General features: G+C 57.3%; 5 protein-coding genes across 5 annotated transcripts; 3 read left to right on the plus strand and 2 right to left on the minus strand.

Annotated features, from left to right (window-relative positions):
- The first annotated feature begins 155 nt into the window (after positions 1-155).
- Positions 156-935, plus strand: SCHCODRAFT_02633699 (uncharacterized protein). The gene is made up of 5 exons (XM_003029208.3): positions 156-181; positions 232-313; positions 373-566; positions 621-635; positions 687-935. Exons 3-5 carry the CDS (start codon positions 443-445, stop codon positions 833-835), a joined length of 288 nt encoding a protein of 95 aa, XP_003029254.1. The 5' UTR covers positions 156-181; positions 232-313; positions 373-442; the 3' UTR covers positions 836-935.
- A 322-nt stretch (positions 936-1,257) lies between these two features.
- On the plus strand, positions 1,258-2,111 carry SCHCODRAFT_02633705 (uncharacterized protein). The gene is made up of 3 exons (XM_003029209.3): positions 1,258-1,617; positions 1,675-1,689; positions 1,812-2,111. The coding sequence occupies exons 1-3, from the start codon at positions 1,488-1,490 to the stop codon at positions 1,964-1,966; spliced, it is 300 nt and encodes a 99-aa protein (XP_003029255.1). The 5' UTR covers positions 1,258-1,487; the 3' UTR covers positions 1,967-2,111.
- A 170-nt stretch (positions 2,112-2,281) lies between these two features.
- On the minus strand, positions 2,282-3,971 carry SCHCODRAFT_02703597 (uncharacterized protein; the record flags this gene model as incomplete). Its single annotated transcript, XM_003029603.2, has 6 exons — positions 2,282-2,416; positions 2,466-3,270; positions 3,349-3,409; positions 3,460-3,750; positions 3,797-3,839; positions 3,894-3,971. The coding sequence occupies 6 exons, from the start codon at positions 3,969-3,971 to the stop codon at positions 2,282-2,284; spliced, it is 1,413 nt and encodes a 470-aa protein (XP_003029649.1).
- A 714-nt stretch (positions 3,972-4,685) lies between these two features.
- Positions 4,686-8,693, plus strand: SCHCODRAFT_02509565 (uncharacterized protein; the record flags this gene model as incomplete). Its single annotated transcript, XM_003029210.2, has 13 exons — positions 4,686-4,713; positions 4,770-5,614; positions 5,669-5,825; positions 5,878-6,202; positions 6,318-6,484; positions 6,532-7,014; positions 7,071-7,256; positions 7,309-7,365; positions 7,419-7,564; positions 7,615-7,823; positions 7,884-8,032; positions 8,093-8,202; positions 8,280-8,693. The coding sequence occupies 13 exons, from the start codon at positions 4,686-4,688 to the stop codon at positions 8,691-8,693; spliced, it is 3,276 nt and encodes a 1,091-aa protein (XP_003029256.1).
- A 93-nt stretch (positions 8,694-8,786) lies between these two features.
- SCHCODRAFT_02510601 (NAD(P)-binding protein) lies at positions 8,787-10,420 on the minus strand (the record flags this gene model as incomplete). The annotated part of the gene is made up of 10 exons (XM_050343239.1): positions 8,787-8,923; positions 8,990-9,134; positions 9,224-9,364; positions 9,423-9,562; positions 9,625-9,760; positions 9,812-9,861; positions 9,917-10,001; positions 10,049-10,152; positions 10,219-10,264; positions 10,313-10,420. The coding sequence occupies 10 exons, from the start codon at positions 10,418-10,420 to the stop codon at positions 8,787-8,789; spliced, it is 1,092 nt and encodes a 363-aa protein (XP_050198747.1).
- Positions 10,421-12,583: the final 2,163 nt, after the last annotated feature.

Below are 12,583 nucleotides of genomic sequence, written 5' to 3' on the forward strand. Positions count from 1 at the left end.
AAGACGCGAAAGACGCGTCTTGACATCACGCGCCGTGCGATCCGCGTGCCGGGTCACGTTCTCGGCAACCGCCGGTCGTGGACCCACAGATTCACACATCGCCCGGTTGAACAGTTGACTTCACTCTGATGTCTTGAGTCCTCAGCGCCCTTCATGTCCACTCCCTTGTGACCCTCCCGCAGTAGGGTCCTGGCGTCCTGGCCGTAAGCAGTGCCTCATCACCACCTGCAGACCGGCCTATTCTATGGATAATGGCGGCTACGTAGCGAACGACGCTCCCATTCATGCGGTGAGGGGACGATGATGCGCCTAGGTACGACTGAAATCGTCACCGACCCTCGTTTGCCATTCCTATAAGAGCTGAATGCTTAGAGCGGAAGAGACCTGCATCGCAACCCACTCTACACATCACCCAACCAACGAACAGCCTTATAACATTATCATGGACTTCTTGAAGGGCAAGTCTTCCGGCAACGAGACGCAGGAGCGCCACAGTGGCGGTGGCGGCCTCATGGACAAGGCCAACAACAGCCTCGGCGGCGGCCAGAAGGGCGAGCAGAACGAGGGTGAGCAGCTTCATCTTCGCATATCAATGACGCACCGCTGATCCACCCTCACAGACGCCCTCGACAAGGGTCAGTGGCGCGAGCGCATCCCCCCAGGTGTTGTGACTGACAACCCCCCAGGCGTCGACTTCGCCCAAGAGCGCATGGGCCAGGGCCCGCAGAACGACGAGTCTGCCGTCGAGCAGGCGAAGGACGAGCAGATTTCCGACGGCATTCGTCGTGGGTTCAAGGGCGTCACTGGCAAGGATGTCCCCATCCAGGATAAATAGATGGGAAGGAGAGATGACCTGAATGATAGGTTAAGGACGCATGGAACGCGGAACTGTACTATCATTTCTGTATAACAATGAACAGCACACATCGCCCCAAGCTTGAAGCTCGAAGGTCGTATGTAGGCGCCTTACGAGACATCAAGATGTCCTCGCCATCCTGAAAGAATCAGATAAAATCGCCACGTCGAGTGTTTTGAGGTCGGCGGCGGCGTCGAGCACGCAGCGTTCAGGGCAACGGCAACGACGCATCCACCACAAACGACCAAACACAAACAAACCGACGCCCACCAAGTTCAAAATCCCCACTCCCCTGACGTCACCGCGCATCGCCCAGCCTCCCGGTCGCGCGCAGCCACCGGCGTAACCAGGGGTCGAGTACGCATCGCCTGACGCCAGTAGCGCGCGGAGCGCCTCCAACGCCGGCGACCACCATGAAGGGACGCATGCCAAGGGCGATGATGCAGGGGAACGTCACCACCCCACCCGCGCTCTTATAGCTCGCATCTGCACTGAACTACGACCACCTGAACGAACGCACTACCATCCATTCTCACAACCACCTGAACGAACACAAACCCACCCACCACCACTCTAACGAACACAAACCCACCCACCACCCAAGCCACACCCACCACCCAAACCGCCGACCATGGATTTCCTGAACAGCCTCAACAAGAACAAGTCCTCCGAGCAGTCGCAGCACTCGAGCGGCGGCGGCGGCTTCATGGACAAGATCAACAACGGGCTCGGCGGCGGGCAGTCGGGGGAGAAGAAGGAGGGTGAGTGGACGAAGTAGGGATGCTGGGTAGGGATTGGGAACTGACATGGATCTGCAGACGCGCTTGATAAGGGTTAGTAGTAGCTTTCCATTCCCTGCAAACAACATCCATCCTCGCCCCCCCCCCCTTCTCACATTCCCCCCTCCTCCTCCTCACCCCCCTTCTCACGTCCCCCACCCTAACCCCCTCCACAGGCGTCGACTGGGTGCAGGAGCACGTCCTGGGCCAGGGCCCGCAGACGAACGAATCCGCGCTTGAGCAGGCGAAGGACGAGCAGATCTCGGACGCGATCCGCCGCGGGTACAAGAGCACGACAGGGCGCGACTTCCCGGTCGAGGATAAGTCGTAAGGGGGAAGAGTACGATCGATGGGTCGTAGATGGAGGGGGGAGGGGGCGGACGATGGAGGGGGAGGAGGAAGGATTACGATGAGGGAAGAACATGACGCGAGCGAGGAAGAGGGGGTTTGACGACGAGAGGAAGAATGAATGACGGTGGACGATCAAACTGTACTTACCATGGATCTGTATAATATTGCACGAACGAGCGTGCGCGATAAGTCATGCTCGTACTGTAAAAGAGCGACCGAGAGTCAAGAGAGGGTGACGCGGGAAACAAGAAAAGTAGAAGATAGCATCAGCTCACGGTCATCCATGAAGCCGACCTCAACTGGCTACATCTCGGGGTATCAAGTCCAGCGTACTCCTGTCTACGTTCCCGAAATCGCGGCTGATGATCTTGCGCGACCGGAGTTCTCTGAGCGCGTATCGTAGGTGCAGGGCATACAGAGCATCCTTGGCCTGACGAGGTCGTTAGTTGGCATCGGCACAAGAGGAAGACGATACGCACCACCATGAAAATACCCAGCCCGAGGATATTGCGGAACCACACCGGGTCCGTACTCGCCCACAGCCCCGTCCCGCCCCAGAACGCGCGGAAGAACGCCGTGATCGAGCTCACATCCTCCCCCCTCATCGCCCCCGTCTTCCAAAAATCTAGAGGCGTGAGCACTGGCGCCGGCACCACCGCCAGCGGGTCCAGCGCCGGCCGGATCGCCAGCGCCGTCTTCAGCCACTGCGCATGCCGTGCGGCCTCGCCGAGCACCCACCCCATTCCGTTCGCGTAGAACGGCGTGAGGAGGGAGTGGCCCGCGCGCGCAAGCCAGCCGGGGCGGCTCAGGTGGCGTTGTAGGGCGACCGCTTCGTCTACCTCGTCGCCTTCGTCGCCCTCCTCTCCGTCCGAGTCCTCCGAGTCCGAGTCCTCGACGAGCTGCCGCAGGGTGTTCTCAGCCGTGCTTTCCCGCTGCGGCAGGCCTGCGATTCTTCGTATCATCCGCCCGCGCACGAGCGAGTACGTGAACCTCGCGCCGGGTATACCCAGGAAATGCACAAAAGCCGGTGACGGTGGCCATGCCGCGGTGACGCCGCGGGGGAAGGCGTCGGATCGGCCGAGCGAGAGGAGCGTGCGCCGTACAGTACGATGGGCAGCCGCGGTGGACGCGGGCCAGATGAGGAATGCGGGAAGGGGGTCCCAGAGGATGTTGGCGATAGAGAGGTAGGAGCCGAGGAGGGCGTTGAGGGGGATCCAGGGGAGGCGGATGAAGGCCTCCCAGGGCCAGACGAGGGTGTCGTCGGAGAGGAGGATTTGGTACATTCTGGAGGGGCGTAAGCGGGGGTGAGGGAAGGAAGAGGGAAGGAAGGGGGAGGGAAAGAAGGGGGAGATGAAAACGCACTCTTCGCCGATGTAGAGGCGGATTGAGGCGGCGCCATAGGCGATGAATACGGTGTATATTGCTGCAAATAAGAACTGAGATGACGCTAGGTTGGGAGGGAATGTTACTCACATCGTCCAAAGGACAATATGGCCCCAATAACCAGGGCTCTCATGCCAATCTGCACAGCGCCCTCGACGATCTTGTTGCCCAGGTCGAAGACCTTGAGCAACCGCGAAGGTGTGCTATCATTGACCGCAAAGGTGTAGACTTCGTTGCATTGCGGACACCGCACTTCCATCTTGTACGGGTCTGGCGCTTTGGGGAGGTGTACGGCGTTGATCCAGTTCACGAGGCAAGTGCGATGTGCTAGCAGCGTGCATCGACATGGATGAACCCAGGCGTTAGATGGATTGCTGTCAGCTGCATATAGGTCAGCAAAGAACCAGCATCTGAGGCTACTACGCACCGTCGAATGTCTCTTCCTGCTGGCATATGAAGCATGTTCGGCGCTATGCAAGTGGACGAGTGTCAACACGGGCTTCGTGGCAAGCCACTACCCTCACTCTGAGCTGGTCCACGCGTATTCCAGTACCAGAAGTCAATGATACAGGTTCCGGAAGTACTCCAGAAGGATCAGACATGGCGAGGGAATGACAGTAGGGTAGGAAGTCAAGCCTGAGAATCAAGCGCCCGGCACGCCAGAGCTTCGGCCCGAATTGTGCGACCACGAGGACCTACTTCTGCAAACATAAGGTAGGCGCCAGTTTTGCAAACAGCGGAAGAAATGCCTTTCCCTTGTGCAATGTAGAGTGTGGCATAGAATAGCCATCACTTTCACGCGCCCACAAAGAGAGGTGCGCAAAGGGCCATGAATCATAATGCCGCGTAGAGACTCGAGACTTGCGAGATGTTTTCCGGTCTACTGCGCAAGCCCTTCCCCTCGCCGAACTAGAGGTGTACATATCCTTGGCGGACATGCAAGATACAGTAATCCACATCTTGGTCGAGTCGTGAACTCGGCAAAGTCCGGACCGTGAATGCATGACTGCGTGACGAACCCAAGTTCGGATTCATCCAGCTCGCCCGGCGCCGAATGTGTACAACTGAACTCCTTTCTGCCATCATTGCTTTAGACTAACCTTTCGATGGGATAAAGCATTGCATTACAGCTAGGTCTGCCACGTGCTAGGTCGCTCGTGGGTAAAATGCAATAACATGAGGTTGTCCGAGCCCATGCCGCTGCCTCATGTCCGGGAGCGGGAGCATCGATGGAACGCAAACGCTAGGCGTTGCGTTCGACCCTCACCGTAGGAAGGAAGACATATTAGCGAGCACTCGAGGCCAGCAAGCCCGAAATGCTGAGACATCGTGACACAGACAGCGGTATGCGCCCACGCCGCAAATAATCGAACCGGGACTGATCACACTGATCGCGATAGAGCTGGGCGCATTGTACCTAGTGCCCAACCGAGAGGGCACGGGCAAGACGCTTGTGCGGCGCCCGAACCCGCCGCCGACGTCGCCGCCGCTGGACGACGACTTCGATGCGATGACCCAGGCGGGAACGACGACGCGCGGCGCGCAGACGGAGTGGGGCACACACCTGCGCGAGTCCCGGGCGTTCACGGCGACGCCGCTGGGGAGCGACTTTGACGCTTGTACTTACACAGCAGCCCCGGGAGAGACGCGCTCAGAGTGGCAAATGGCCATGGGGCAGGCGAATGCGACTCGGGGAACGCCGCAGGCTAGTCCGAGGAAGGGCCCTGGGTCGTCGAGTACGCGGGTTCTGGCGGGCGAGGGGCGGCAGACTCCGTCGCGCGCGGGGTCAGTTGCGCGCCATGTTACCGGGCGCAGTGGTAGCGAGTGGGGCCAGTCGCAGGACGGATGGCCTCAGGGACCTCCCCGCGGCGCGGTCGTTCGGCGAAGCCCGACCACGACGAGCCGCGCGAGCAGCAAGCGCCTACCTAATCCGCCTTCGGAGCGCGATTGGCCGCCGCCCGTGCGTCGCGAGACAGAGATCATCCAGGGGAACACCGAGTTTTCGATGGTCCGGCGGCGCGTCCTAGAGGATAGCCCACAGAAAACGGTGACTATTTCGACATGGCGCGAGCAAGTGGCGGAGGAGGCGGCGCAGGCAACTGAGCCAGAGCCGGAGATGAGCGTCTACTTTGTTGGCGCAGACGACTATCCGGAGTCAGTCGCGCCGGTTCCGGGGAGCACGCGTGTAATCGAGGAGGTGCGGGGGCTTGGGATGGATAGCAGCGCAAGGAGTGCTTCTCCTCCAGTAATTCTCAGATTTTTCTGTCTGTTGATTCTTTGCTGAAACACTTTAAATCAGATGCTGCCGCAAGGAACTACGCCGCCCAGGAAGGCATCGTACGGCTCTAGGGCAGATAGTCGAAGGACCGGCACTTCGTCCTCGCCGCGGTCGCTTCCAAGCCCTCCGCCACGAACTTCGACGCCGAATGGCGTGAACAGCCCTACTGCCCAGCTGAGTAAGTTTACTATTCGGTCTATATCTGCTACACCTTCTAACAGAACATGCAGACCGACGATACACACATAGCCGCCGGGGATCCAGCCCCAATCGGCGTATTCTATCCTCTTTGTTCCACCCCACGCAGTCGGGAGCGACCATCAGTTCCATCAAGACTCCTGAGGGCGCTTTTGATCGCGTACTTGATTCGTGCGAGCCTTCTCTACTGCACATCGCGCCAGTTTTGGAAAGTCTGGGGATGACGAGCGAGGAGCACCTTCGAGCGGTTGCGCGCTTATCCGAGGACACGAGAGACAAGGAAATTAGGGAGGAGGCGCTGAGGATGGGTGTAACGATCGTTGAATGGGCTATCCTGATTGACAAGCTGCAGACCTTGTTCGCGCCACAGCCCTGACTTATTTGCAGAGCTTTCACGACCATCCGGTGTATATATGACGGTTCACGGTATTTGTATAGGAGATATTCTATGGTATCTTGCTCGTCACCTTAGCTATGGGAAAGTAGCAGGGCTACGCAATAGACTCACAGGGCTGCACAAAGCCGAGACCGGTCAACGCGAGGCAGCCTGCCCTCAAGCTGATTTCCCACGTGAGCGTCGCGTCGCTGTGGCGTCGATCAATCTCAAGTTGAAGTTCAACTTGACCCGGATCTTCGCTGGTACTTGCTGTCCTCCATCTCCCTCTCCACCGACCAGCTCCGAACAGTCCAGATGAGCTCGCCTCACTCAGGAGGCCAGCACACCTTCTATGTGCAGAACAAATGCTTCGACCATCAATATATTCGCTCAACGGACCTTTCTGCCATAGTAGAAAGGCCCGAGCGTCTTCGCGCGGTCCTCGTGGGCCTATCGGCTGCGAACTCGCGGTTGGGGGAGCTTGTACCCTCTAGCAAAAGCTCTGAAGTCAAGCGCGAGTCCACACCATCCGACGAGCTCGCCGACGCTCTGGCCCGCCTCGACATCAGCCCAAACAAAGATAGTGGCAAGGGAGACAACCAAGCTTGGAGCATTCGGCATACAGATGCGGCGGTGAAGATGCTTGACAATCCTGCTGTCAAGTTTGTTCATGGCGATATTGACGGCGATGTGTACCTCGAGAACCTGACCAAGTGGGCGAAGGAGAGCACGGAGAAGATACGACAGGGAGGGTCAGAAATTCCCGAGGGGTATGCGCAAGGTGACCTATATCGTAAGTCCAGCTTACATACTAAATCTCTATGGTCCACTAACCCCTCGTTTGCATAGTGTGTCCAGAATCTATCGATGCGATGCAGGGGGCGATGGGTACCGTCTGCGAAGCAGTCGACGATGTCATCGCTGGCCGCACCCGGCGCGCCTTTGCCGCAATAAGGCCACCAGGTCATCATTGTGGCGAAGACACACCCTCAGGGTTTTGCTTTGTTAACAACGTCGTGGTTGGCGCTGCGCATGGTGGGATGACTTTCCCCAAACCCTTGACATTCATTCTGAACGCCCTTTACAGCCCATTTAAAGCACGGCGTCCGGCGCGTAGTCGTCTTCGACATAGACCTCCATCATGGTAAGCGACATCATCCGTAATATATTCCCAGAAGGCCTCACCGCAGTGCAAAGGAAACGGAACACAGTCGCTCATCTGGCAAATCAACGAAGAGACCTACCGTCAAACTCTGGAAAGCGAAGCCGGCGCACCAGACGTGAAGCCAGGACCGCAAATGTACTACTCATCGCTGCATGACATACTGTCATATCCCTGCGAGGTACGGTGCCACAAATGCGCGCGAGACTCTCTGACCAACTGGCTGCACAGGACGGAAAGCCCGCGCTCGTGCAAGCTGCCTCCGTCTCCATTCGTGGAGAGCACGGACAGCATGTCGAGAACGTACATCTCCAAACTTGGAAGTCGCAAGAAGAGTTCGACGCGCTATACCAGTCACAATATACCAGGATCATCCGTCGAGCCGAGGAATTCCTCGATAAAACGGGTGGCCCGGGAAAGGACGTGCTCGTCTTCATCAGGTATACTTCAGCGCTAGAGATGGTTTCGTGGGCCATGTGCTAACTATACATACATTCTAGCTGTGGATTTGATGCCTGCGAGCACGAGTACGAATCGATGCAGCGCCACAAGCGCAACGTACCGACTTCGTTTTACTACCAGTTCGCGCGGGACGCCTGCGCGTTCAGTGACCGTTATGCCGATGGGAGACTGATTAGTGTCCTCGAGGGTATGCGCGCCGCTACCCTGCATCTACAATTCCGGCTCACTGCAATTATTTATTTATTAGGCGGCTACGGCGACCGCGCTCTCATCAGCGGCTCACTTGCGCACCTCTGCGGTCTATCCGATCTACCAGGCGTCCGTCCCGAATGGTGGAACGTAGACAACCTCGTGAAGGTACGTCTACGACTGCCACACATACGGAACTCCCCTCTCACTCACCCTTTCCTTACCTCTCACTCATCCTACCCCAGCTCGAAAAAGCCATCAAAAAGCGCCGCGGCGGACGCGCATCCCTCGCCACCCCCGAGCCCTGGCTCGACCGCGCCACCGCAAACTTCGACGCGCTCAAGGAGCGGATCCCGCAGCTGAGCGAGAAGGGGAAGACGAGCAAGGCGCCGATCCCGCCTCGATCGATGCAGCTTAGGCAGAGGAAGAAACCGGGGGATCCGGTGTCGCCGCCGACATCGAGACCTGCATCGAGGCCTTCGTCCGCAGCTGCGTCGCCTGCGGCTGCTGGTAGGAAGAAGCATCCCGCAGAGTCGACGACGTCGGAGTCGTCGTTGACCGAGAGTGAGGAGGAGACGCCGAAGCCCACTGCAGATGCGAGTGCCGCCAAGAAGCTGCCGCGCGTGGTCCTGAAGCTTGGGCCGCGGCCACAGGAGTGATATCGCCGTCATAGAATATTTTTACACTGACTCTTCATTCTCTGTCTGCTTTCTTTGCTACTTCGCTATGAGTTTAACGACAATCACGATACCCTACGACTCCTGTATGACATTGATAGCAACCTTCCCGAAGAACTTCCCACTTTCCAAGCACTTGAAGGCCTCCTTCGCTTCGTCGAAGGCGAACTGGTGGTCGACTACAGGCGTCAGAATATTCTTGGAGGATTTTCCTACAACATAATGTCAACTACCAGCAGCGGTGCTTCGCTCGTGAAGTGATTGGGTCATAGACATACCTGCCCGCAAATGCGCTTGCTGGTGCGCACGGATCATCTGCTCGAACAGCAGGCGCGAGCCGCAGACGACGCCGCGTACGTTGGCTTGCGTGTAGAGGATGAGCTTGGCGATGTCGACGTCGGGCTGCGAGTCAGAGGCGTTCGGCTTGTAGTCGTCGAGGTACTGGGGATGCGATTTTAGTGACGAGGACATTGGACGTGCGCAATATTGTGGGCGGCGCAGAGAAGACTGACCCCAATCACGGACACACAGCCACCGGGCGCGGTGCAGGCGATGGCCTTTGGCAGTGTATTCCGCCCGCCAATTTCGACCGTATGGTCGACGCCGCGACCGTCGGTCAACTCGAGGACGCGCTTTTCCCAATCTGGGGTTGCCTGCGAAATTGTAATCGTTATTAGATCCTGAGCGACGACGAACATGGAGAAGGTTCACCTTATAATTGATGCAATCCTCTGCCGGAACGCCCAATTGTTGTACGCGTGCCAGCTTGTCGTCCGACGAGCTGATGACGATAGGCCGTGCGCCTGCGAAAAGCGACAGCTGCAGCGCGGCGATGGCGCAGCCGCCAGTGCCTAAATTGATTTCAGCTACAGGTCTTGCCAGCAAAAAAAAAAAGTTCTCTGGGGTTACTGACCTTCGACAAGTACGGCTTGTCCGGGCTGCAGGGTGCGCTCGAAGCCGAAGAGGCAGTGGTATGAGGTAAGCGCAGCCACTGGCAGAGTCGATGCCTCAGCGAAGGACATGAAGTCCGGTATGTGCACGACGCCGTCCTGATCTTCATGTGAATGGTGAGGTTGCCATCATCCAGGATAGAAACGTACCTGGTGTAAGATGGCGTATTCGGAAAGGACACCGTCAATTCCACCGCCCACTAAATATATATGCTTGAGTGAAGCCATATGAGTAGCGACAAAAGTCTCACTCACACGCCGTCTTCTGCATGGCATTGCCCATCTCGCCGTGAATCCAGTTGTACGATACGTGAGAAACGACGCGGTCCCCAGGATGAACCTGGAAGGGTTGAGTAGTGTTTCCTAGCGGACAAAGGAACTACTGACCCTATCGACTTTCGAGCCTACTTTCTCAACGACGCCTGCGCAGTCCGAGCACGGTACAAGTCCAGTTGGCGGCAGATGAGGCGCGGGATACGTCCCAGATGCGACTAGATTGGTGGTGGGCAATCATCAGTTTGGTACTTCTCCATCAGCGAGCTGGGCAAAGCGCTTACTTTGCAGGTCTCGCGCATTCAGCCCCACAACATGTACGCGGACAAGCTTGCAGTTGTGAGCTCAGGACACCCGACCCAAGCCCAGAGCGCTTACCACATCCGTCTCGTTCAGGCTATCCGGCAAACTCCTCGTCGTCTGCACTAGCCCAGAGAGGTCCTTCTCAAATCCCTCGAGCACATACGTCTTGTAGGTCCCCGTCATGATGAAGGTGAGACTTTCCCAACTTCGAGCAGACTAGCGCTGATCTAGCCTTGATACCGGATGAGGAAGAATCAGCAAGGGCCGGACGAGGAGACAGTGATGACCTCAGCACCGGCTGTGAAATTCAAGTCGAGTTCTGGCCATTGGTTCGTTCCGAATGAGGAAAAACGGAAGGAAATTCGTTTTGCCACCGCGCCAGCTCACGATCGTGGCGCCCACAGATGCATTACCAAGATTTTCTCAACCGCCTTGTCCCGCTCGTCGGAGTTCATGGAGGATGGAGGCCACGGAAGGAGCTGATCATCTCCTTCAGAGGGCGGACGCTGGCTGCGCTCGAGGTGAAAGTCTAGGAAAATGAACCGTGACGTTAAGGATCACGTTCTCGACAACGTGCGCAGGCGTTCCCACGGTTGAACTTTGAACTCGTCCTGCAAGTCTGGCCCTCGACAACGTCGTAAAACCCGATCCATCCCCAAGAATAACATGAGATACCACACCTCTCAGCACTGTACTTCCACCAAATAGTTCTGAGGAAGAGGTAAACGAGCGCAGCGATAATCTTAGCACGAAAGATTCGCGCCTTTGGGGAAGGCTGTAACCTACCAGTCCAACGTTCCGCCTGTTCCTCAAGCAGAAATCCCTGATACAGTGGTGTTACATTCAATACATTATCAGCCCAAAGACCTATCTATCATCTGCTCGTGCCCGTAGATCCCCTATCGCAATCTTCTTTCTCTGGCAGTTCATACGCCAGCGTATACTTCCAATCATTCACAGACCTCCGGTCTCCATTCAATCATCTACTACGCCCGCGTGGCGATCGTCATCCACCCGGTCGCCACCGATCGACGACAGCTCGTTATCCATCGAGGTGAGCTGGTTTCCCTTACACGCTCTGATGGTGGCGCCCCTTCAGCCTCCTTGACGATAAGCCTCCGACGAGACGACGCCCTCGCTCAAACAAATGTTCTCAAACCGACACGACGTATCTGAAGCTCCGAGCTGCATTAGGCAGGGTTTGGGGTGGCAGAGGCTCTGATTGTTGTCCGTTCGAAGGCCATGCCCACAAGTTGCTATCATTGTCTGAGAGAGTAGAACGGTAGGAGGCAGTCGGGATGGCACGCGTCTTTCAGCCACGAGTCCTTCCGTCGAGCCCGTCGGCTCGCAGGGGACCCGTCAAAGGAGAGGTTCAGAGGGTGAATGCGCCGCAAAAGATTACGCCAGACGGTTGAGAGAATTCGTACTTCGACCAGCTATTCGCGATAACTCAGCTTTTCCTAGTAAGGGTCGGTATAATCATGGACGCGAGCGATGCGATTGCCCCAAAAGCACGACAACAAAGCAGGGTAAAACGTCTGACGGAAAAAGGGAAGACGTACGAGCCGGCGGCAACGTGTGCAGCAGACCCTTAAGCAGAGGACCAAAGCAAGACAGGCGGGTCAACGAAAGCGCCAAACAGCAGCCAGCTTGTCAGAGTCTCAGCGGCGCTCGTCAATCTAGCTGCGAAGGGAGGATCCGAGGTTTAGTCGCGCTTCGCCACGGCCGTGAGGCGCATCGAGAGACGTAAAATCTGTGCAGCGTGGGGGGTTCGTGCTCAAGTCGTACGAGTGAAGTAACGTCGACGAATGCCTAATCGCAGCTAAAGAGCGACAGAGAAGAAAGTGCCGTCCGTAATGGTGGATGAACAAAGACGGGACCTATAATCTTGACGAAGCGCGGAGGAGTACCCGAGCATACTTGTGATCGTAAGGCGCAGAAATCCTGCTCCCGCACGCTCATACCAAAATAAAACCACCCTCGCCGGTCGCGCCAGAACGCAGATGCTTGCGCAGAGCGAAGAAGTACGTTGCTAGGAGGGAACTTCGACGATTGGCTCTGCAATAGACTTGTGGGTCACCTGAGCGCGTTGCCTGCTGTGAACGGGCCTCACCTCTCACGAATCTGCTTCCGAAGAGCGTCGCGTACCAGGAAGGAGGCCTCGAGGGGTCACTGGAGGTCAGGCGGGGCCACGGCAGGTCACACGCGACCACAAAAAGGTCAGGCGCGCCGCCGCGTGCCATCGATTAAATCCGTACGCGTACTTCCTGGCAATATTGCGCCACGAGAGGCCACGAGTCGGTATGCCAAATGAGGATAAACGCCAGCGGAATGGGATCAAGGCAA

The sequence above is a fragment of the Schizophyllum commune genome (assembly GCF_000143185.2).
Source record: "Schizophyllum commune H4-8 unplaced genomic scaffold SCHCOscaffold_9, whole genome shotgun sequence".
In the NCBI taxonomy this organism is placed as follows: Eukaryota; Fungi; Basidiomycota; class Agaricomycetes; order Agaricales; family Schizophyllaceae; genus Schizophyllum; species Schizophyllum commune.